The 24,150-nt window shown below is 39.0% G+C and overlaps 1 protein-coding gene across 1 annotated transcript in view; it reads right to left on the bottom strand.

Annotated features, from left to right (window-relative positions):
• The window catches only part of Smc2 (structural maintenance of chromosomes 2), a 48,753-nt gene extending 28,037 nt beyond the window's left edge, over window positions 1-20,716 (bottom strand). Inside the window, exons 1-13 of the mRNA XM_036179385.1 lie at window positions 20,551-20,716; window positions 19,557-19,781; window positions 18,574-18,723; window positions 16,083-16,205; window positions 14,166-14,204; window positions 13,035-13,145; window positions 12,821-12,865; window positions 11,556-11,789; window positions 11,207-11,356; window positions 3,271-3,504; window positions 2,205-2,364; window positions 1,661-1,778; window positions 664-802 (exon numbers count right to left, since the gene is read on the bottom strand). Of these exons, the coding sequence (XP_036035278.1) occupies window positions 664-802; window positions 1,661-1,778; window positions 2,205-2,364; window positions 3,271-3,504; window positions 11,207-11,356; window positions 11,556-11,789; window positions 12,821-12,865; window positions 13,035-13,145; window positions 14,166-14,204; window positions 16,083-16,205; window positions 18,574-18,723; window positions 19,557-19,724 (1,671 nt within the window). The 5' untranslated portion in view covers window positions 19,725-19,781; window positions 20,551-20,716. The remainder of the gene's footprint in view (window positions 1-663; window positions 803-1,660; window positions 1,779-2,204; window positions 2,365-3,270; window positions 3,505-11,206; window positions 11,357-11,555; window positions 11,790-12,820; window positions 12,866-13,034; window positions 13,146-14,165; window positions 14,205-16,082; window positions 16,206-18,573; window positions 18,724-19,556; window positions 19,782-20,550) is intronic.
• Between the last annotated feature and the right edge of the window lie 3,434 nt (window positions 20,717-24,150).

Here is a 24,150-nt window from a genome sequence, read left to right as displayed (position 1 = left end):
ACAGATATATATAGGAGATGGTGACCTTTGTGGACATTTTGAATGAACTTGGGAGGTGTTTTTGCTAAGTGATGTAAGTCAGAAAAAATATTGCACAATGCCATGCACACACAGAATCCTAAAAGGAAAAACTGTTACAGAGTAGACCAGAAGGTGAGAAGTAGCATGGAGGAGGGCAAACGCATAGATGCAGGGAAAGGAATACATATTTGTAATTTGGTAAGTTGAACGAATCTAGAGACAAAATGTATAGGATGCTTTCTTCTGGCCTCTACAGGTACCAGCACATATGTGCTTATGCAGACACATAGCACACACAAATTAAAGCTAAAAAATAAAATGTAAGATGATGGACTCTGGTTAATTTACAAGAACAAGAATAGTGGGAACTAATAAATATAGATAAATCCAATGTGACAGCAGTAGGAAAATTGGCATTCAGATTCCTTTACAAATTTAAATTTAAATTTGCAAAGCAAAACAGAAAATAAAAAATAAATTGGAATTAAGGTTATCAAAAAATCATTAACTGATTAATTCCATTATATGATTAAGTGGCTTGGAATTAAAAAAATTTAAAAAGCAGCAAATTTTTCTAGTAGTATATGAATTTTCAGGCAAAATATTAACTTCTAAATTTTCTTTAATTCAAACTAATTTTACCTCTGTGTCTACTACAACATTGTAGAGTCGTTCCCCAGCTACCAATTCCAAAGCCGTGGCGGCAGAATTATCTTTCACGCTTATCAGAGAAGCTACAAGTCCTTTCACACAATTCCTATTCCAGTTCTTCTCTGGATCCCTAAAAATAGAGAAATTACCCCAAATTAATTTCAGGTATATATTGCAGTACCTTAGTTAAGACCTTTAAACAAACAAATTAGTAGTTTTACAGAAACCAAAATTTAAAAAAGTCAACTACTTTGTGAAAAGAAAATATTTCAGTAAGTTAAAACACATTTACTGTTTAAATTATAATTATGTACATGCATGTGTCTATGTGGGGGTAAATGCACGTGAGTACAATTCCTTATGGAGGCCAGAAGAGGGTGCTGCGTGTCCAAGAATTGGAGATAAGCCGCCCCCCCCCCCTGTGGGTGATGAAAACTGAACTTGGGCCCTCTGAAAAGCAGTGTGTTCCCTTAACCACTAAGCCATCTTTCCAAAATCCTTTTCAGCCAATTTTCAATGTAATGGTAACAATTTTGGTGTTCTAATCTCTCTATTGCAATCATGATTAGGACTGCCATAACAAGGCTGGAGCTGGAGCTTAGCAATTGGCTCCCTCCCATGTCTGACACCCACGATTCAATGTTTAGTGCTACTATTGGATAAAGATGAAAACTGAACAAAGATCCCATGTAGTGAAACAAACTGGAAGATGCAACAGTGATGCCAGACACCTGTGAAGGCAGTCTGCGTAGAGGGAGACTAAATCACTCCATCTGCCTTAAGATGAGTGATACCAGTCGCTATTATTTTCACAAGAATCCCCCACACCCAACATTTGATATACATCAATTAATATTTAAGGAAAAAATATGAAATAAAGAAATGTAACTTAAAAATGGTGTGAAAAATTTCCAGGTTGCCTTCCAGTGTAAGTAAAACTGTGTGTGGGTTATTTACTGTTTGAAAATGTATGGTTTAAATCTCTTACTTGTATGCAAACCGAAGGTTGGGAAATCTGGCCAAGAGAGCTTCGTAAGTTCCTTTCAGATTACTGATGTCTCGAGAAAGCTGCCTGTGCTTTTCCAGAAGCCTTTCCTCTTTGTTTTCTGAGGGGTAATCAGAAGGAGCTTGAAAGTAAGTCTTAAAAACATTACCACTTAAGGCAAGTAGGGCCTCAGCCTTTCCTTCTGAAGTACTCAAGGAGAAAAATGTAAATCTCTAGCTAATACTAAGGAAAAGGCAGGCGTACTACATAATTCCTATCAAGCATCAAAATGGACATGTTTCCAACTTCAAAATCATACAATTTTCAATCCAAGAAACAACATATAACTGAATGCCTACTGAAGTGAAAACAGATGAATGCCAGTTTAAACTTTCAAGGGATCAAGCAAGAAATATTTTAGATAATTTGACTCTATTTATAAATACTCCTCTAATGTCTATGAGTAGGTTAAAAAACTTATTTCCTTTGTTAGTTTCTATGTATAAAAACCTCCTAATGATTTGAGCTTAAATCACTTAAGACAAACCTTCATAATTTAGTCTCTTCATTTCAGTTTCAAGTTTTTCCTTAGCTTTCTTTACAGCTTCAAAAGCTTCTTGATCCTTCTTGTAGCCACTATCCATCTTCCTAACTTCTGCTTGCTTACTCTTTAGTTCTTGTTGGGCATGTTTCAACTTCATCTGCGCCTGTGACAGAAGGGTGTAACAGACTATGAAGGCAGACAGCCTGAGCAACTCAACAGCTAGACTTTCAAACGAATTTAACATGGAGACCTCAGAACTGAAAATAGAACTGGGTAGTCTTGTGGATTAATACTCAAAAAGGGAATCACTTCTCTGTATTCTTGTCTTAAAAACATTAATGAGTAATTTAGTATAAACGTGTTTTTAATATTCATAAAGTATGACATTATTAACAAAGTTGAGAAATTTGATGAGAGAATAACTCGCAGTAGCTACTTAAAAATATACCCGACGGTTGCATACCACTATTTGGATCTCTTCCTTTTCAACTCATGTGTTTCTAACCTTATTTGCATATCTTTGTGAGTCCTGTCTATCAACAGCAAAGAAGCTGTACAAGACAATACAGAAAAGGGAAGGTACACTAACAGAAATTTAATGCCAAAATCTCATATTGAATGGTGACAGATTCATTTTTACTAATTTCTTCAGAGGAAGTTTATAAAAAGACAATTTAAAACTTTTATAGTATTGAGTTCTTATAAACTAAACTTTGTGCCTGTCATTTCTAAATGAAAAATACAAATATTTGCAAATACAAATGTTTTAAACTGATTAGAATTAATTAATAAAACATACAAATGTTTCCAAATAAATCTTTTAAAGGTGGCCCCTTCACTTAACAGCAAAGCATTTATCAAATTACAGCTCTTGACAATCAAAGGTTACCAATATTTAACAATGAACAACGTGAGATTTTCCATATTAGAGATTGGACATGTACATTAAAAAATTCCTTCACATTCAACTAATTATTTTCAAGATTTTGTAGCAACCCAAAGCATACTGTGAAAGGTAGCTTCTCAAACACTGCAGCCGTCCCCACTCATGCTCAGTGTCTGTACGTACCTGCTTGGCCTCAGTCTGAGCTTTACTTATGTCGTTTTTACAGGTTATCATCTGACCGGCCAGAGTTGCTTCCGCTCCATCTTCATTACTGGACAAACCAGCAGAAACAGCATTGAAGTGCTGCTGTGCGGCGGCCAAGGCTTCAGCATCTTTGTGACTCGCTTCTTGAAGGCTGTGCAGCCCATCTGTTATCTTTCTAACTTCTTTTTCCTTTGCTGCTAATGTTTTAGAGTCCTTTGGGGAAAATGTTAAAATGAAAAAATATTTTTTAAGAAACTTCAATTTACTTGGTTATTAAAGTTCATAGCAGTTTGAGGGGGCATAATAAGAAACGTAATTAACTGTCATTACTTCAAATTCTTACTTCGTAACTCACTGTTTTGGGTATGTGACACCTATATAATATTTTCTTTCCATATGGAACAATAAATCCAGGAGAAAACGGGATAAAGTTACTACATATTAAATAAATCACTTAAGAAAGCTAAAAGTCAGTTCTGAAATCTATAAAAGTAAAACAATAGCCACCCAACACCAAGTTTAAAAGTTTTTGGATTAAGAAAATATATACAAAAATATTTTACACAGTGGCATAAGATTCAAGCACTGCAGAGTAAGTACTGCTAATACTGAATTAAATAATAGTAATTAGCTATCTTACAGTAGACAAGATTCTAACTAAGGAGAAAAAGATCTTATTTACAGAAACATGGCCAGATACTTTGGGCCACTTTATTATCTGTGATTCATCTACTATTTACTAGGTACTTACTATATACTGGATACTGTTCCACGACTTTAAAAACCTGTGTTTAGAGAGTCTCTATTCTAAGGCAGAAAATATGGTAAAATATGGGAAGGTCAGGAGACATGAAGTAGTAGGAGCCGCTATTTTAGGAACAAAAACCTGTATGGCATGACATTTGAGCCGAAGTCTAAATGAAGGCTGAACATGTCAGCAGTCAGCACCATACTGAAGACAGGACTTTGAGTAACTGGGGTTGGAGGAGGGAGACTATGAAAGGAACCAGACGTCATAGTGTGAAGCATACAGGAGGCTGTGATAAACATCTGACTCAATCAGATATGACTTTGAAATGTTTGACAACTTATATTTTAGTTTCTGTAGAGAACAAACTGCAGAGTGGCCAGAGTAAAAGCAGAGCGACTAATAGGCCGGTACTGCAATAGCCCTACTGGAAGGAAGAGCTCAAGTGAACTTTCAGTGACGGAGACGGGAGATCGCAGTCACTTTGAGGCTCTCTGGCCTAAATAATGAGTGTGCACAATTCAGCATTGGTGGGAAAAAAATAAATGGAAGTCATAAAGACTTCCATTGTGGATGTGGTAAATTATTAGACTTTGTTAGTTACTCAGGTAAAAAATATTAAGTGCTGGAAAAAACGAGAATATAATTAAAGGACAATTCTCCAGATAGCTTTGAACTGACCCAGTTCATTCCCCAGTTAGATGAAGTTCTTAAAATTTTAACTGCAGAATGTGCTGGTAATGCAACTTCCAAAGGCTGTGTTCTAATCCCTTTCCCCCATTAGGAATCTATCCTTTAACGCCTTAACACAGCCTCTCCCATCACTCTAGGGAAAGCCCACTTCACTCAGTGTCTAAGTCCCTCGTCAGGGTGCTTCCTGAGGTCCCTCAGTTGCCATCCCGCGTGGAGCTGGCATTCTGACTGCACAAAGAGGGAAGAGGGAGATGAGCACAGCATTCAACACTAATTGCTTCAGGACTGAGAGCAATGAGAGCAGTCAGTTCAACTGCTTGCTGGTGTAGCTTCCCTTCAACTGTGAGCAAGAATAAAACCCTTTTCCTTTAGGTTGCTTTCTGGGAATAGTCTATAAAAAACAGTAAGAAACTAAGACAGTGGACAGTGGCACTGTTACTCCTGTCAAGATGAGATTTAAAAAAAAAAAAAAAGGGATTCACTTTTCAAGACTTTCTTAGAAAGTTATGATGATAACACCAGATCATGAGATGAACGCAGTGCATCTTTGTTTTGAGTGGGGCCCTTTGGGCCACTTTGGGTGCCAGTGGCCCTAGTTCCCACTGCAGAATATATTATTTGCATTGTAATTTTGGCTGCATATGGAACAGAAAACCATCACAGTCTGAGAGGATTCACACCTCAACAGTGATATATACTCACTTCATGCCACATAAATTTCCCGTGGACCAACAGGCTATTCAACAAAAACCATGATCACACAGACATAACTGTGCGAACTGAAAGCCTCATACACTTAATCCCTAGGACCACATAACCAGGAATGGTGAAACACACCTATATCTCCTGCATTTGGGAAAGTGAAGACAAGGGGAAAGTCCAAGGCCATACTTAGCTACATGGTTACAAGCCACCCTGTTACAATACATCAGGACAATCCCTCTAGTTAGAAAGGCCTTCCTTCCAGGCATGGAGACTAAAGTATCCCAACAGGCTGACTGCCACCACCACTTGGGCCAAATCTCCAAGAAGTATCCTAGATTCAGTCTAAATAAACGTGTTTGCATTGGTACAATCTATTCAGAAAACTGGTGTTCTGGTTCTTAGTAAAGCTGCCAATTTTGAACAGGGCTGTTCAAAGCACTGAACAAGTTAGGGTATGGACACTGCTTTTAAAACCTTGGGAGTCTGATAAGCCCAATGTAATTAGATGTTTCTTCAACCTCCATGCATGCTGACTGGAGCCTATGCAAACCATGGGATGGCTTACGTCATGCTTGGAGCTGGTACATAATGGAATCCTGTACAATGGGTATGCTAGGGGTATCTCAAGGTCTGACCCTGAGTGTGATGCACCACTAGGTTAGGAGCCTACAGCTATATGCTAGGTGTACTGGGGACATACCCAGAGGTATAAATCAGTTTGCTGTGGGGCGTTTACCCACCAACCCCACAGGCTCTCCAGAGTTTTCTTGAGTGTGAGCAGCAGGAAATATTAGATAGAAGGATTTATAATGCGGTGATAAACAGAAAACACAGGATAGCCTCAAGAGGGCCTGGAACCTATTCCAACGGGGCCCGACTGTCTCTGTCCCATGGTATTTATAGAGATGCCAAAGGGGTGGAGCAAAGACCTCCTCCCCCAGCACAGCCAAGTGCAGACCATCTCAGACACCTGCACTCAGGCCCGTGGCCCTATCATCCTCTATGCAGACCTGCTGGGTAAAGCCACCAGGAACCCAAAAACTGGCTCCCACAGTTTGCTATACAAAGCAGTCAAGTGTTCTTAAAAGAATGGTAAAATACTTGTGGCAGATCATGGCAGCTGATTTTTCACCACTCTCATAGTATTGGTAGCCCATTGCAATCTTTCAATTTCCTCAAAACCTACATTTACAACAACAGCACTCCTGTAAACTTCTTGCTAGCCCAACTGAAAAGAGTGATGTTTGACTGGAAATTCCTGAAAAGAAGCTAAGTCTGACTGTGAACAATCCCCTCCCCCAACCCTCCAAGGAGTGTGAGTCTGCAGAGACTAATGGATTGACTGGAATTTCAGTACAGAGGAGATTAGAATTTGGATTGACTGGAATTTCAGTACAGAGGAGATTAGAATTTGGTAGGTTCAGAGACTGATTGCTTTATCTTGGGCTAGTTTTAGCCTCTGGAACAGCCAGGCCTTACCCCATTCTATCTGAACTAACACCTCTGAGAATAATTAAGAACCTCTTAGAAGCTATTAACATACCAGAATACTAGATTCTGCCAATCCAAGAGCTAAGAGTGTCTTCAGATAGCATCCTAGGCTAATAGAACAGCTCCCCGATCTCATTATACCTGCCTCCCTAGTGTACCCCCCAATGTATTTTAAACCTTGTCTTGATTTATGACTTATATGTTCTGTAAAACTATAAAAACTGTAGCATGAATTCTTAGAAGGTCTTATTAATAAAAATAAACCCAGGGCCAGGTATTGGGTTGAATGCTGGAAGATCAGAGAAGCAGAACAAGCCAGTTTCCTCATCTTGCCAGTTCCTCAGCTGATCCTGTTTCCTCACACTGGAAGCCTGAGTCCTCATCCAGAATGAATCTCAGCTGAACTGTTTGTTGCTCAAAAGCCTAAAAGCTTAACCAGCTCTAGTTCCTGGTCTTCATGCCTTATATACCTTTTTGCTTTCTGTCATCACTTCCTGGGATTAAAGGCTCACTTCTTGGGATTAAAGGCATGTGTCACCATGCCTGGCTATTTCCAATGTGGCCTTGAACTCACAGAGATCCAGAGGGATTTCTGCCTCTGGAATGCTAGGATTAAAGGCGTGAGTGCCACCATTTTCTAGCCTCTGTATCTAGTGACTGTTCTGTTCTTTGACCCCAGATAAGTTTATTAGGGTGCACAATATTTTGGGGAACACAATACCACCACAAAAACAAACAAACAAACAAAAAAAACCCCATGAAACTGCTTCCACGTTGGAACATGGAATCTGGGGTAACCTAAACCTGTGTTCCCAGGCCATGGTCACTCAAAATACCTCCAGAATAAATTATTTTGTATTCCCTTTAAAAATGAGAGCTGTGGCAGGGTGTGCGGCACTTGGAAGGTAGAGAAAGGTGGATCCCCAGAGTTGGAGGTCAGTCTGTTATAATGAGCCAGTTCTAGGACAACCAGGGCTACACAGAAGGAACCCCACCTATCCACCTACCCACCACCCACCCACCCAAAGAAATAATGAGAGCTATAGTTTTTACATCAACAACTACTAACACCTTTAGCTTTGAAGTCAGCCCTCCAACTTGCTTTCGGACCTCTTCTTTGTAACAGTACTTGGACTAGTAGCATCTGGGCCACGTCACTGCTCTATGCAGGCAGGATGGTTTCTATCTTGCATGTGACTCCTGGGTCTCTTTACATTCGTTCTGGCTGAGGCTCAACAAAGATGCATTGTGTATCTAGCAAAGTGTTATACCTAATGAGACAAACCTCTTCCTCCAGACTTCGGCTCTAATTAGGCAAAGGAAATGGACTAGCGGCTTTGCTAAGGGGATTTATCTAGGACTCAGGAGAGAACACAGAATAGCTTTCTAGCCTGCCCTGAACTAACTGAAATTTCCTCTTCTGGCTTATGGACTCAGTGGACGGCTGTAGAACTTGCTGGTAATGTAACATCCTGACTTATGAAGGGACTGGTATTCCAGTCCTCTTCCAGCAACTGGCCATCCTCAATCTAGTGTAGCACCTCAAATAATCTTGGGACATAAAACCCAGGGCAGGCGGCTTTCTGAGGTCCAGGGACTATGATGCAGAAGGTATTCTATCTTCCCTGCAAAAATTTAGCTGAGTTTGAGAAATCAGCTCACAAATTCTAGACTGTTGTTGACCTTCTTTAACTAAAGTAATAAAACTGAGCTAGCCTCACAAATTATCTTATGTCTGTGTACTCTGTCTTAACAGACTTTCCAAACAAGCTGATAACCAGACAACCAGTACACAAACTGTTTCACAGAGTTCATGGAAGGAGTCAAGTTGGGCTTGGATTTGAAAGCATGAAATTTTTGACTATATTTAAAGCTATAGGAATAGAATTCTCCTAAGAAGCGAGTATAAACAGAAGATGTCTATGCACTAGCCTGGGGCATGCCAACATTTACAGATCAAAAATAAAGGATACAGAAAAGGAGACAAAAAATGTAGCAGTCAGTAACTCTTGTGTTGAAGCTAAAGAAGCATGCAAAAATAAGGGGGAAATGAGCTAAGAGCAAGGCAGAGGCCTGCACATTGAAGCCTTAATAAACCTGATTTAAAAAAAAAAAAGAACGATTTCTGCTGGGTACCACAAATGTAACTGCTATAACACACTAACCCTGCTTTGATATTTTACTTAAAAAATTATCACTTGTATTTATAGATTATATATAAAGTATCTGATAGGACAGTATGAAGAATATTTTGTTTTCATACTTTAAAGTAGTGATGACTACTTTTAGTCACCCAATGGGATCATCCTTGAAAAACTCATGTGCTCCATCACACACATCCCCTATTGAGACTAGATAACTGACTTCTTGTATATGGATGACCTATTCATTACCAGCCCTTGCAAAGTCCGCCTCCTCTAAATTTACACTCATTTATCCTTCTCCCATCTGTTTCTTAATCATCAATGTTTTTTCCCATTTTTTTGGTTTTTGGGTTTTTTTTTTTTTTTTTTTTTTTTGCTGTTCTTTAGACAGTGTCTCATATTGAAGCCAAAACTGATCTCAAATTTGTATCTCACCCTCTTGAGCACTGGGATTAGAAGTCTGAATTACTATATGCAACCACTAGGTTTTTACCACCAGTGTACATTTTATTAATTATTCCAAGTAAAGTCAAGCTCCTCTTCCAAATTCTCCTATATTACCAGTTAGTAGCTCCATTCTTTTCTTTTCAAGGAAATGTATCTTAAGAATAATTTTTATTCACTGGGCATGATGCATCACATCTCAGAAATCACTAGGCTAATGCAGTAGAATCACAACAGATCTGAGATCAGTCTTCAGTACATAAGGAATTTTCAGAATAGCTTGGAGTACAAAGTGAGAGGCTTCAAAAACAAATAAAATGAATAAGGAAGGCGGTGGAGGTGACGATGAATGCAGCTCAGTTGGTAGAGTTCTGCCTTAGCATGGAATGAGGCCCACATACTTGCCCTGACAGTGTACTCCTGTAATCCTATCATTGGGGAGGTACAATTAGGAGACCAGAAGTTCACGATCCTTTGAGTAGTCTGTGCTAGGAAGTTAAGACCTTGCCTCAAAAAGGAAAAGAGATAATTTAGTCTCACTCACGTAGTTTTCTGCTATCAATCTATACCATGTGACCACACTATAATTAGGATCTCACTTGGCCTTCAGAACATTTACTGGCACACTTCCCTTACATCTATACTTTTCTCACTTTATTTGTTTGATTGTTTATACCAAATCAGTTATCACTGTACAACAAGCTTCATATTTTAATTACCATTTCCCCAATTGGACCCAAAAGGGAGAGATTTTTTTCTTTTTAAATCATTTTTCCCAACTTTTGTATTCCTGACTCAAACAACTATACTTACCTTATAGCAGACACTAAATATGGACAGAATAGAGTGCTGTGGATATCGCTCTGTACAAATAAAATGCTGTTTGGCCAGTGGCTAGGCAGGAAGTATAGGCGGGACAAGAGAGAAGAGGATTCTGGGAAGTAGAAGGCTGGAGAGAGACACCACCAGCTGCCGCCATGAAAAGCAACATGTAAAGACACCAGTAAGCCACAAGCCATGTGGCAAAGTATAGACTAACAGAAATGGGTTAATTTAAGAGAGAAGAAGTAGATAACAAGCAGCCTGCCACAGCCATACAGTTTCTAAACAATGTAAGTTTCTGTGTGCTTTCTTGGTTGGGTCTGAGCGACTGTGGGACTGGCGGGTAAGAGAGATTTGTCCTGACTGTGGGCCAGGCAGGAAAACTCTAACTACAAATGGTGCCCAACGTGTTTGCAAGAGTTTCCACCTAAAACCTGAGGAAAAAGATTCTAAGACGGAGCTAAAAACAGCTTCCTAATTGTCTCAAGTTAGACTGTTAATATTCTGACCTGCTCCTTGGGGCCACCTTGTGTCCTGACTGACGTAAAGGAAAAAAACCCTCCCCTTCCTCCCCCACCCCCTCAACTCCCATGAGGTGTGCACTCCTCGACAACCCCCCTTTCCTGTCTTCTCTTCATCTCTCTATTATAATAACCCATTTCTGCGTGGATACAGTGTCTGGGATGTGAATGTCCACCTACTACCCTGCCACAATGCCCAAATGGTGTAGATCACCCACCAGCCCACCACAGCATCTGCCCAGCATGCCAGCATGTTTCCCTGCACAGCAGAATACCCTCTGGTCCCATGTGCATAATTCATAACATAGACAAATGAGCATTACTGGAAATAAGTTCTATTTGCTTACCTCAACCAGGTTTTTTTCTAGCTCTTTGCGTTTTGTTTCTTCACTGGCCAAGTTTTTCTTCTTGAGGTCAAATGCACTTTGAGACTTAGTATTAACTCGCTGAGCCTCTGCAAAAGCATCCTCCAAAGATCGGAGTATGCCACCAGTTTCCTACAATCAAATGTACACAACTCACATCACTTAATGTGCTAATGTTACAATTTTCTCCTGTGATTTCTATGCTATACTAACCTTTTATAAGTTATATCACTGTTTTTAGATTAACAAACCAATGTGGAAAACATTGCCCAGTGAATTCTAGTTATGCTATAGTTTTTCTAGAGTGTTTATCTAATTTATTTGTTCTGACCTTTTCTTTTCTTTTCTCCAATTCTTCTATCTCACAATTGAGAGCCTTTATTTTTTTTTCATTCTCTGATAGTATTTCTTGAAGCTTTAATATTTTATTCTGCATTTCCTTTAGTTCCTCAGCTGAGCGCTCCTTGGTATCTTCAGCCAACAAAAACTGGTAAGCAATATATAAACGACTCAGGTGCTCTATTTCTCGCATTACTTTTTGGTACTCCAAGTATGAAGATCTTTCCTGAAAGAAAAATTATAGTAAGTAATAATTCAAATTTCATACTCTTAAAACAAATTTAGGGAGAATCTCACTACAGCACACTTGGATCAAATTTCTCTTTATATGATCTGAAATCTTTTTGTCTTTAATGACATCCCTTTAAATTGTTAGCAACTTTAACCTCAGAACTTTGGCTTTTAAGACAGCATTATCCCATCTCTAAAGAATCCTATATGGCCATTGTTTTTTTTTGTTGTTTTTGTTTTTTAAATTATGATTGAGCAGCAGCTGAGATTAATAAGGAAAAGTGTCTCCAAGGTTTATCAACTGGCAGTATAAGTCTATAAAGTGCATATACCCACTGGGACACACTGTTTAATGTATTTGCCACAGTATCACTATGATTCCTACAGAACTTTCAAGTACTACAACTTGCTTGCACATTAGTGACCCAGCTAATTCACATGAGGACTCACTGAAGCAACATAGCAACTAAACTCTAGAAGCTGCAGATAAAGAAAAATTCACAGTAGCTTCACGGCCTCTCCCTGCTACCAGATTTAGAAAGACTGTGTCAAAATAGGGGTCCAAAGGCTAGGTTTATATTTCTAATCTATTGTTTGCTACTAATGAAAAGGGAGGTGCCTTCGGATCACAATTTTTCAGCTTTTCCAAATTATCTACATTATCAAGAATTAAGAAATACCAAATTTCAATGAGTACTTAGTAAGTCTTAAGTGGGCACATCTTCAAAAACAATGTGCTTTACAAATACTTTTTTCCCACTTAAACATCACCAGTTTTATGCCTGAGGCTGCAAATATTATATCCAAGATTATGAAGATTATTCTCTAATATCATTTTGACTTAGAAAGGAAATACATACCTACTGCAAGTAGAAGGTTACATTATCAAGTACTAATTTGAATGTATTTCATCCCACAAAAAAATTCCCAAGAAATGGTAGACACTTCTGCAGTATTTATGTAACTTAGGATCTGTCAGCAATATTGAGGACCATCCTAACTATATATCAAACATATAGTATATACCTCTTTTAATTTTTGGATAGTTGGAGTAATCTCCTCTTCCAATATCTGGAAAACAAAAGGCAGGCAATATTTTCAGTAGGTCAAGTATCAATAGAAAATACATCTAAGCGAAAGACTATGGAGAAGAGAACCAAGAGCAACATTTACTCGCTTTACAGCATAAACTCCAAACGAAATATTCTTCTCCAAAACTGTTTCATGTCTATTTAATTACCGTTTTTATTTCTTTCAGCTTGGCCTCCTTTTTTTCTATAGTTTTCTGGGCAGCTATTTTTTTGTACTCATACATCCTGGTTCCAGCAGCTTCTTCAATCATGGATAATATCTGGAATGACAATTGTATTAAGAATTCAAAGCAATGTGTCTCACTGGAATTTAACATTAATTATACCACTACATTGACCTCAATAGAATTTTACTAAGTAATATACACCCACCTATAAAAGTTAACCATGGCACTTAACTGAAGAAATATTTATGGCTTCACTCCTATTTCTGAATCAAGCCTTCTGTTACACTAATTTCCCAATGTTTATCTCTTCTGAAACTGAAGCTACTGATTCTTCCTATATACCTGATACAAGTCTAAAACAGGCAATTAAAAAAAAGGAAGTTTTTTATGTTTTAAGCTTGCTCTTAAAACTGTTTTAAGTTGGACTTCAACTATTTTATTCCATGGCTGAAGCATGGCATATATGCTTAATGTCTATGGCACATGCATTAGTGACAAGTTGTGACAAGTAACTTTATGCTTCCGTTTCTCTATTCAGAACGAGGGCAGTATCTTGTGCCACCACTAGTAACTAAACAAAGCAATGCAAATGCATGCCAGCACCTTTTACAAAGTTCCTAATCATCTTCAATCCCCATCTGCAGAGGATCATTTCTTTCCTGGAATTCATTATGATTTGTCCAAGTTTGCCGGGTTTTAAATTAGTAATTCTCGCTAAGACATTACCTTAGTGAAAGTAGACTTGACCTTATTTAAATAGTGTAGTAATGTTGATTACAGACTCTTGAGTAAAAAGTTCATCTCATTGCACCAACTACTTTCAAGGCGGTTATAAGTCGTTTGCCCCACCTCATGTTTTCTAGAAAAGAAGCTAATTTCATATACATTTTTTCTATCAGGTTTTTCCTTGGTAATTCATCCCCACATAGAAGACTAGTTAGCTATACTGTGTTACACAGTCAGGATCTTTTAACTATGAACACAGTGCTAAATATTAAGCTATTTTTCTAATCATTCCCAGACAAGGCTTCCAAAAAATTTAATATAAGAAACTACTTTTAAAACCACTTTGCCTGTAATAAACAGATTGTTGTTTATAAATAATACTCTTACCTCTGGTGGTTTCATATTTAATACTTTTGTAATTCTGCCCTGAAAAGAAAGCAACAAATTTAGTTTAACTACAATGAGCTATAAAAGAAACATCAACTCAGTAGGTCATTCAATGGAAGCTGCGGGAACTCACTCATCACATGACACAAATTCAGTTACTAAGTGATACAAATTACACAGGGTCAATTCAGGACATTTACTCCTGAAAGGGTGAGTAAAAAAATGTATAAGTAGAGATTCTAAACTAGACTTGTGGGCTTATTAAGCATTTCTTGATTATTTTTCTAAACCCTGCAATCTATCTTCTGAAAGCAGATCACCTGACTCCAGGCCTAAAGTGGAACTGTATTTTTCCCAGCGGCAGGAAATCATCAACTATATTCTCTTCCCAAACCAAAGCCTATTTATCCTGGCCTCAGACTACAAGTCATAATTTAGAGTCAGTTGAAAGTAAGCTCTCAGCTTTGAAGCCAGATTGTAGTGAATACAGTTTTATTTTAGATAGTTTGGATATGTTCCTCATAATTCATGCATTATGGACTTAATCATCTATGTGATGATGCTGGGAGATGGGATGTAGTAATAAATGGCTAGTGAAGAAATGAATGATATTTAGAGTGGGCTGCTGTTTACTAAGGACATAATAAAAAGTGAGTTCGGCCATGCTTGCTCCCTCATTCTCTTGTCCTTGTATACTTGTGCCATGTTCATTGTCCTGCAATAAACATGACCCAATTAAAAAGAATTCTTTTGTTTAGAAATCATTCAGTCTGTGCTATTCCCTTATCACAACATAAAATGGACAACCCCATGGTCCCATCAGGATCCTGACTTTGGCACTTGCTTTGACTCTCTTAATGGATAGTTAGATGAACCAAATAAAATAATGTTAGCATGTAACTTTACTTTTCTCTTGCTTAAGTCTCTGAAGGACATTATTCAGTTTACCCTTGAAATATTAAAATGCTTTAAAACTAGACATTTATAAAGTAACAATTCTATGGTGCTGATATCAAGTATTCCCCCAGAGTTTAAGAGCTGAAGGTGTCATCCTCAATGAAACATTCAGAGGTGGGGCTTTAGGGACAAGATTCAATCATGACAACACTGACCTAATCAATGGACTAATCCACTGATGTAGCTATCACTGGACTGTGAGGTTAGAAACTATGAAAGTCATCCGGTTGATTAAGCTCAGTGGTAGAGCACTTGCCTAGCAAGCACAAGGCCCTGGGTTCGATCCTCAGCTCCACATTTAAAAAAAAAAAAAAGAAACTATGAAAGTGGAGGTCTCACTTGAGAAACTGGGTTTGTCTCTCTTTCTTTTTTAAATACTTATTTATTTATTATGTATACAGTGTTCTGCCTACATGCCAAAAAAGAACACCAGATCGAACTATAGAAAGTTTTGGGCCACCATGTGGTTGCTGAGAATTGAACTCAGGACCTCTGGAAGAGAAGCTAGCTCTTCTGAGCCATCTCTCGAGCCCCAAGAAACTGGGTTTCTAAGGCACATCTCTCTTTGCTCCTTGAACCCATGAGGTTAAGCAACTTGACTTGGCCATGGGGTTCCATTTGGGATACTTCAGCCTCACCTTAGGCAAACAGCAATGGAGCTGGTCAACAATGGGGAAGAAACCTTGGAAACCTCAATGAAAAGTCTTTCTTCCTCTGACTTTTTTTTGGGGGAGAGGGGTGTTCCATCCTGTCAGCTATAAAAACCTGACACTTTTTTTAACTTATCTGATATTGTCTTCACTTATAAAATTAACTGAAAAAAAGCATCACACAACAGAAAATACAAATAAAAATAGACACAGAAAACAGATATATAAAAACCCCACGATTCTCCTACATAAAAATGAAAAACAAAAGTAAAACCATTACAAAAGATACAAAACAATCCCAACAAGATACCTGCATGATGAGGAAGTGAGGGTTGTTAACATTCAGGCCCACAGAACAAAAGAGATCCTGGACTCTGGCGTTATTGGCATTCACTCCATTGATTAGGTATTTATTTCTGCCACCAATAACCACCTAAAAGGAAGTATTTAACAACCTTTAAGATAAAGAAACATTTTTTTACCAAAATGATAAATGACAAGATCTATTACCTTGCACTATTCTGCATGTAATGGCACATCTAATCCTGAGTAAATAGTGGAAGATGTGTGTCACGGTCAAAAGGAACACTAATTCAGGTTAGGACAACTCAGGTACTTTCACTAACTAGTTCATGTAACTGCACAAGCCTGTTAACTTGCACTGGACTAAGTAGCTCATCTAGGTCACATCTAACTTGATTTTTCCAGTATGTATAAAATGTTTTTCTTTCCTGATCATGTTCTGAAATTGACTACACTTGGAGGTTATTATCTGCCTTTCACTTTTTAATGGGAACAGAAGATACTAAAAGCTAAACACATGGATTTTGGTATAAATTCTCGACAAAACTCTAAAAGGAGTTCATTAAAATGGCATCTGACTTCAAAGAAAGAGAGTAATGGTACTTCAGCTCGGGCTCATTACAACATTCCAGATCCTGTCTTGTTCACATTTTACTGTAATTGCAAAATTTCCATTTAGGGTATGACTGTCACAGTTACCAAAGTTTGAAAGACTTAAGAGAGACTTGTTTTGCAAAATATACACCTCACTGTATTCAAGAATCCCCAATACACACCAGTAATGAATAAATACTGAATAAAGTTAGTTTACCTTCTTTACAGGATTACTAGGTTGGGAGATATGTCCATAAATAAAACAAGAATTTTATACAAAAAAAAAAAAAAAGGTAAGAATACAGTCTCATGACCAAATAAAGATAGAAAAAAATTATGTAGATTAAATAGGGATGTAGAGACAATTTCCAAAAAGTAGCTGTTTATGGCTACTAAAAACCTAAAAGAGCTGAATTCTATCCTGCCCTAACCAAATAAATAAATAAACAAATCAGAAGCTTGATAAAAATAAAAAAAAAAAAACCTATATTAACAAAATGTTAAAATAGAATTTTAAAACAAACAGAGAAGCTGAAAGCACTGACTATAAGAAAAAAAATTAAGGACTAATGAAAGGCCCACAATGATTTTAAAAGAAATGGCAGTAATGAATACATAACAAATTCAGAGCAGCTTCAAGTCATGTTGTGGATATTGAAATGAAAACCTAAGAAAACCAGTGGAGTATTTAAAATTAAGAAATGCTAATTCTGTTCACATCTGTTTTTACTCTAACTCTCTTTGTCTCACTATATCTGAGGCCACATAGGCTAAAAAATTTATATGGTGGGGGTGGGGGAGTAATTAGGCTAATGAAGGGCCTGGAAAGAGGTTTAAGTAAAAGCCCTGGTAAGGTTCCACTTAGAAAATATTTAGACCTGTAGACAACCTAAATATTGAAATATACAAAAAAAGTCCAATTTCATCTTCGAACTCTGAAGAGAACCAAGATTAATGCATAAAAATAAGTTAGCAGACGTCTGCTGAACTTCAGATTAGTTTTTAATAATTTCTTTACAAAACTAGAATAGAAAGCAAGAGCTTAAGTAACTGGAGGTGCTCACAGGGAAGAAAGACTTAAACCTGGCAAAGCTTAAGTTCTCAGCATCACTGAGTGCTTACATGAGATGCAGACTCTCAACATGTCTTTCCATTCTCTTATGGATGATACATTTCCATCTTACAAGGGCACTATCAAATATATAGTTCATTATTGACAGAAGCACCATTCTGCAGTTCAAGACTTTCTAAGATATTCTAGGGTTCTAGTCAGTATTCCTAAGATTTGCTCATCAACATAGTCCCAGGCAGCTTGTACTGAACCATATTGCCAAGCAACACATTAGACTTGAAACGTTTGGAAGGTGTTATGTTGCAATTTCCTCCAAGAAAGAACATTCGGTCTTAGTGAGACACTCCTTGAGACACAGACTCTTCTTTCTAACTAGAGGTGAAAACATTCCATCCTGCAGGAAAGCTCCTTAAAACTGAGGGCATAAACAACTTAAAACCTTCAGGAAATCCCTGGAACTGAGCAGACTCACGGCCCACCTCTACGCTCCATTAACCTTACATAAGAAGCACTGTTCAGAGATGTTTAGACCAAATGGGATACCTGGAAAAGACACTCTCCAATCTGTTGAGCTGCCTACAGGTTCCTAGCTCTGTGAGCTGCCACCCATGTTGGATGATACAGCTGTCTTTGAGTCATTTCCAACACTCTAAGAAGTAATCCCCTACCCCAAATCCTGTACGTATCCCTAGTACAATTCACTGTCCATCATGCTGAACTCTGGGGGTATACATACTATGGTCTGCTGTTGGTTCCCGATCTGGGATGTGTAAACCTCTGCAGAAATAGTGTCACACAATATAAGGTACTGAAATGTTTGACAGCTACTTACCTGTCTTGTTACTGTGATTTCATCATGAGCTTCAAATCCTAAAGGGCTTTGCTTTTTGTCAGAATTATCAAAAGTGATTGAAACAGAGGCTTTGGTAATTCCTGCCTGCCCATTCTTATAAACTAGATCTTGTAAATTAGAAGCCCGCACCTATAATTAAAGAAGAAAAGTTCATTGACAAAACTTCATATTGTACAAAAGCAGCATTAAAAATACATGTCTTACTTTGCACAGCCTTGGTGCAGTGGGAAGGGGCTTGGACCTGCCTAGGCTCAGTGTGCTGGGCTCTGCTGACTCCCCATGGGAGACCTCAATTTGGGGGATGTGGGGATGCGGGCTGGCTTGGGAAAGAGGGCTGAGGTGTGGGAGGAAGGAGGAGGGGGGATCTGTGGATAGTATGTGGAGTAGAAAATTTCTTAATAGAGAAATATGAAAAAAAAAATACATGTCTTGCTTTGGAAAAACTCACCTATGTATTATTAAGTAAAACACAGGCAGTCACATCCATCAGCAAGAAAAACAAGGACTACGGACAATAAATAACCTATAATAGGTACCTTTTTCAATAAAACCTTGATTCTATTTTGAATTGATTTTTACTAATGTAGCAAACGTTAATTGGCAAAACTCAAGTAAGTAGTGTCTGAGCTTACTTAGCTACCCCATCCATTAGCACAGCCTGAAAGGGCACAGTAAGGCAGAAGAGCAGGTACAAGCTCTAAACGGAGACTACACTGAAGTGACAGCACTGTGTGGGCGTTGCTACAACAGTTTAAGAGGGGGAAACTGAGGCAAGGCCTCAAAGTTTCTACCTTCTCATTTAAAGGATGGAATAATAATAGTATTTGCTTAAATGGCTACACTGAAATATACCACAATCCACATGAAGTACAAACATGCGAATGAAAAAAAATTCAAGTCTCCAAAGATGAACAAAAATGCCCTCGCCAAACTTTACATAAATCAGAAAGTTTACACTTTACCTGAGACAGGTTGGAGATGCCTAGGAGAAAGCAGATGGAGTCCAATATATTGGACTTTCCACTACCATTTAAACCAGTGATAGCATTGAAGAGGGGGTCAAAACCATTGACTTCAGTCCTTTGTGCATAGGACTTGAATCCTTCGAGAATGATTGACTTAACATACATTTTCTATACTGTCTTGGGCCAGTAAGCCTCTTCTGGGCAACAAGTTACAAGCCAGGTCTGTATAAAACAGAAATAACATCACATAAGCAGATGCAAACAAACAAACAAACAAAAAACCAAAAACCAAAAAACCCAAATCACAGTAAATATGTAAGAATACATAGGAATGCAGAGCACAGGAAAAACACACTTGCCTAACTACTTTTATTTCTAAAAAGGGCTTCCTCGGATTTAAAAATAACCAGCAGTTACCCACTGCCTGGAAGTCACCATCTTTATCACTACTGCCCACTTTCCTAGGCTTGTGCTGCACTCTAAGAAGACTATTGGCAATTTCACATTTCATTCTCCTCGCCACAAATATGGTTTCCTCGTACTGGAATCGATACCCCTTTAACTGCAGACGTCTGGCATAAATGTCACCTTAGATGAATCTTTCTGGCTCTCCCTAAGTAAAAGCACACGCACCCTCTCCTTCCTTTTTCCTCCATGACAGTAAAGGAAGACACGAAGCAGCATTTATCTGTCTATCCAACTCGTCCTAAGTTTAGCTATGCTCTTTGCCTACATACGTCCATGAATCTCTGAACCCAAGACACTCAGGACCGGGGTAATTAGCAGACCTTAAGGACGAGGTGGATCCATTCTACAGCCTCTTTTAAAAAATTCAGTGTTTTCTCGCTCCCCCGAAGTGTTTTCTGATCCACTTTAAGGATAAACAATCGTCAAGATCTCTATCTCTTGAGGTCCTTGCTTGAACCTCACCCTCCCCCGCACCCCATCTCCCGCCTAGACACCAGGCAGAGCCAAGGGCCGCACAACGCACCGGCCACAAAGCCACCCCGGCCGAGGAAAGCAGCAACGTTCCTACACAACGCGAAGGCGGAGAGCGAGGTCACCCGACCTGCACTGGGGTGCTACCTGGCAAACGCCACCATCCCGGGGACAGCATCCGCCGCAGCCCAACCACCGTGCCGGAACTGTTCCTTTGAATTTCGGCGCGAGCAAAGGACCCCGCCTCCGAAGCGTCCGTCCTCTGTTGGCGCCTAGTATATGCCTGACTGAAGCGCTTCATCTTTTGACCCCAGTAAAAATACGGAAACAACATGGCGACAGTAAAGAATATTTTCGACAGTGGATGGTAGGGGTTATAATGTTGTGGGCATGGAAAGTGCAAATGAAGATGGGTCGCGCTGACATTCGTGACAGGCATGCTCGGGCAGCACGTCTTCCTGGTCGGGGCCTCGCGCGTCCCTGGCCCCGCCCACTTTCTTGCCCTTTCCGGCCACAGGCTTCTGTCTTCAGGCTCCGCCTCCTCCAGGTCGATTTTCTAGGAAGAGGTTACACTGTAGCAACACAGGCTGGCCAGAACTGACTTCTGAGGCTTCCTTTTCTTCGGATTACTAGGATTCCTGGGAAATGGAGGCTGTAATTAGTCTAATCAGGAAGGCGCTGGCTTTGGGGAAAAGTCTCAGGTTTCCAGAGGGGACCCTTCGCCTGCAATAACGTGAAGTTGGGTAGCAGCTGCTAGACAAATGGCTGTACGATTCCCTGTGCCGAAAAGCTGTTTCTTGACAAGCAGTGGCTGACCTAACGTTTCAGGAAATCTTGCTGAAGCTTCTTATGACAGCTGGCATTTACAGAGTTCTGTGTATTGGGTAGCTGTGTTTCAAAGGCTGTCAAAAACTCCTCAACAAACATGGCATAGTGTTCTCGTTTGTTTTCGTTTCGTTTTGTGCAGATGAGTACTCTGAGTCACTAGGTTAAACGACTTCTAAGTCAAGTGACAGATTTTGTTCCCAGGCAGCCTAACTGCAGAGTATGTGCTCTTAAAGCATTCTCTACAATTGCTAATTTTACAGTGCTAGTAATAGCTGATCCCGTCAACAGTGTGTATAGGTTTTTTTTTTCTTTGTTTTTTTTTTAAACAACAACAGGGTGTTACAGTTAATTATATTTATACTAAGTTGGGAAGAGCTTGACTTAGTTATTTTTATTGAAAATAGAATTTTTCATGCCATGCATTCTGATTACATAGAGAGAGGCCCCAACTCCGCTTAGAGCCTCACTCATCCAAATTCACACCCTTTCTTTCTCTCTCATTAGAATAAAAGCAGGATTCTAAAATAATAATGATAATAATAAAATGATGAAAACAAACCAGAATAGGACAAAATAGACAGGGAAAAAAGCCAAAGAAAAGGCACTAGAAATATACATATGTTGAAACACATTTGAATACAGAGAGAGAGAGAGAGAGAGAGAGAGAAGCAGAAACCATAATATATAAGGAAAAGATCTGTAAGATTTAAAAATGTCTAGACAAACATTATGAGACAAAACCCCTTTTAAGAATACCATTGAGTTTGGTTTGTGTTGGCCATTTATTGCTGGTCATGGGGACTGCCCTTATGTGTGGTTTTTCTACCCAGTGAGACCTCACTGAAAAAAATCGGTCCTTTGCAGGCAGATTTCAATTGGATATAGTTTCTTGGTTAGGAATAGGGGATTGTTTCTACTTCGCCTCCCAGCACGGGGACCCCACTTGGCTTAGATCTGTGCAGGCCCTGTGCATGCTGCCAAGTCCTAGGAGTTCATATTTGCATCAGTCCCGTTCGTTTTGGAGACATTGTTTTCCTCGGTACCTTCCATGACTCATAGGATCTTTCTGCTTTCTCTTCCCTGAACCCTGAGGGGAGGGATTTGATGGAGACATTCCCTTTGGGCCTGAGTGTTCCAAGGTTTCACTGTGCACATTGTCCAGTTGTGAGTCTCTGTATTTGTTCCCATCTCCTGCCGGAGGATGCTTTTCTTTGATCATGGCTGAGCAATGTATTCATCTATGAGTATAGCAGAATGTTGTTATGGGCCTTGTTGCTACATTCCATTAGCAGGATAGTAATATTTGGTTGTCTCCTAGATCCATTTCCTATCTAATCTCAGGTTCTTGGCCACTCAGGCAATGTTGACCATGGATTCCATCTCATGAAGTGGACTTTAATTCCAATCAGATAGTGGTTGGTACTCCCACAACTTTTATACCACTAATGTACCAACTTATCTTAGAGGCAGGTCTCTATTTTAGACCAAAGTTTGATAGCTGGGTTAGTGTTTACCTTTCTGATCTTGTAGTGTGCAGAGTACCTCTCCATATCATGAATACTATTAAGGAGGGGTGAAGGCCCCAGGTAGGCACCAGCTTGACTTCTCTGTGATTGATGAGTTGTGTTGGTGTTGTCTTCAGTATTTGGGCCTTATCGTCAGTTTTTAGAGAGCAAACAATAGCCTGTGTTGCTTGGGGGTTTCTACAGGGCACCTTTGACCAACTTCTTAATTCCATGTAACCCATTCCCAGCACTAGAGGTTTCCTTTGTTGGTGAGAGATGTCTAAGTTGTGCTTTGTCTCCGCCATTATTAGGTAATTCCAATTTAGATATCTTTTTTATATGTATAATTTATTTTTATTTTATGTTCATTGGTGTTTTGCCTGCATACATGTCTATGTGAAGGTGTCAGAAGCTCTGAAATGGAAGTTGCAGACAGGGGCTGTGAGTTGACCCCAGGTCTTTGGAAGAGCAGCCAGTGCTCTTAACCACTGAGCCGTTCCTCCAGCCTTTTAGATGTCTTAAATATATGTGTTAAAGGAGCTTCTAATGTATCAGGTTTCCTCAAGACCCCCCAAATGGCAATGTGTTTTAGCTGTCCCACCTTGTATCCCTCCCTTACTCTCTTCTAGCTTTGTCCCTGTTTGATCCTCCTGTTCCAGTGCTCTCCCACCCCCTGTCCATCCATAACTATCTATTCTGTTTTTCTTTCCAGGAGAAACCCTTCCCTCCCATCTATTCCCTTAGTCTATACTTAACCTCTGTGCTTATATGGATTGTAGTTTCTTTATCGAGAACTTCACAATTAACATCCACATTTAAGGGAATACGTTCCGTATTGGTCTTCTTAGGTCAGTGTTACCTCCCTCAGGATGACTTTATCTAACTCCATCCATTTCCTGCCAAATTTATGATTTCACTTTCTTTTAAACAACTGATTGATATTCCATTGCGTAAAGGTACCACATTTTCTTTATTCATTAATCAGTTGAAGAATATCTAGGGTGTTTCTAATTTCTGTCTCCTATAGAGCAGCAATGAACATAGTTAGACTAGTACATACTGCTTAAATTTGGCTTTATCGTGGACTGTCTTATTTTCATCTACAGTGAATAAAAGTTTTATTGGGCATAGTAGTCTGGGCTGGCATTTGTGATCTCTTAGAGTCTGCAGCACATCTGTCCAGGTGCTTTTAGTCTCCATTGAGAAGTTCAGTATAATTCTAATAGGTCTGCCTTTATATGTTTCTTGGTCTATTTCCATTGCAGCTTTTAATATTTTTTCTTTGTTTTGTATTTAGTGTTTTGATTATTATTTGCCAA

Source organism: Onychomys torridus, chromosome 2 (assembly GCF_903995425.1).
Source record: "Onychomys torridus chromosome 2, mOncTor1.1, whole genome shotgun sequence".
Lineage (NCBI taxonomy): Eukaryota > Metazoa > Chordata > Mammalia > Rodentia > Cricetidae > Onychomys > Onychomys torridus.
Note: the sequence above shows the minus strand (reverse complement) of the source record. Positions and strands in the feature narration are given on the sequence as shown.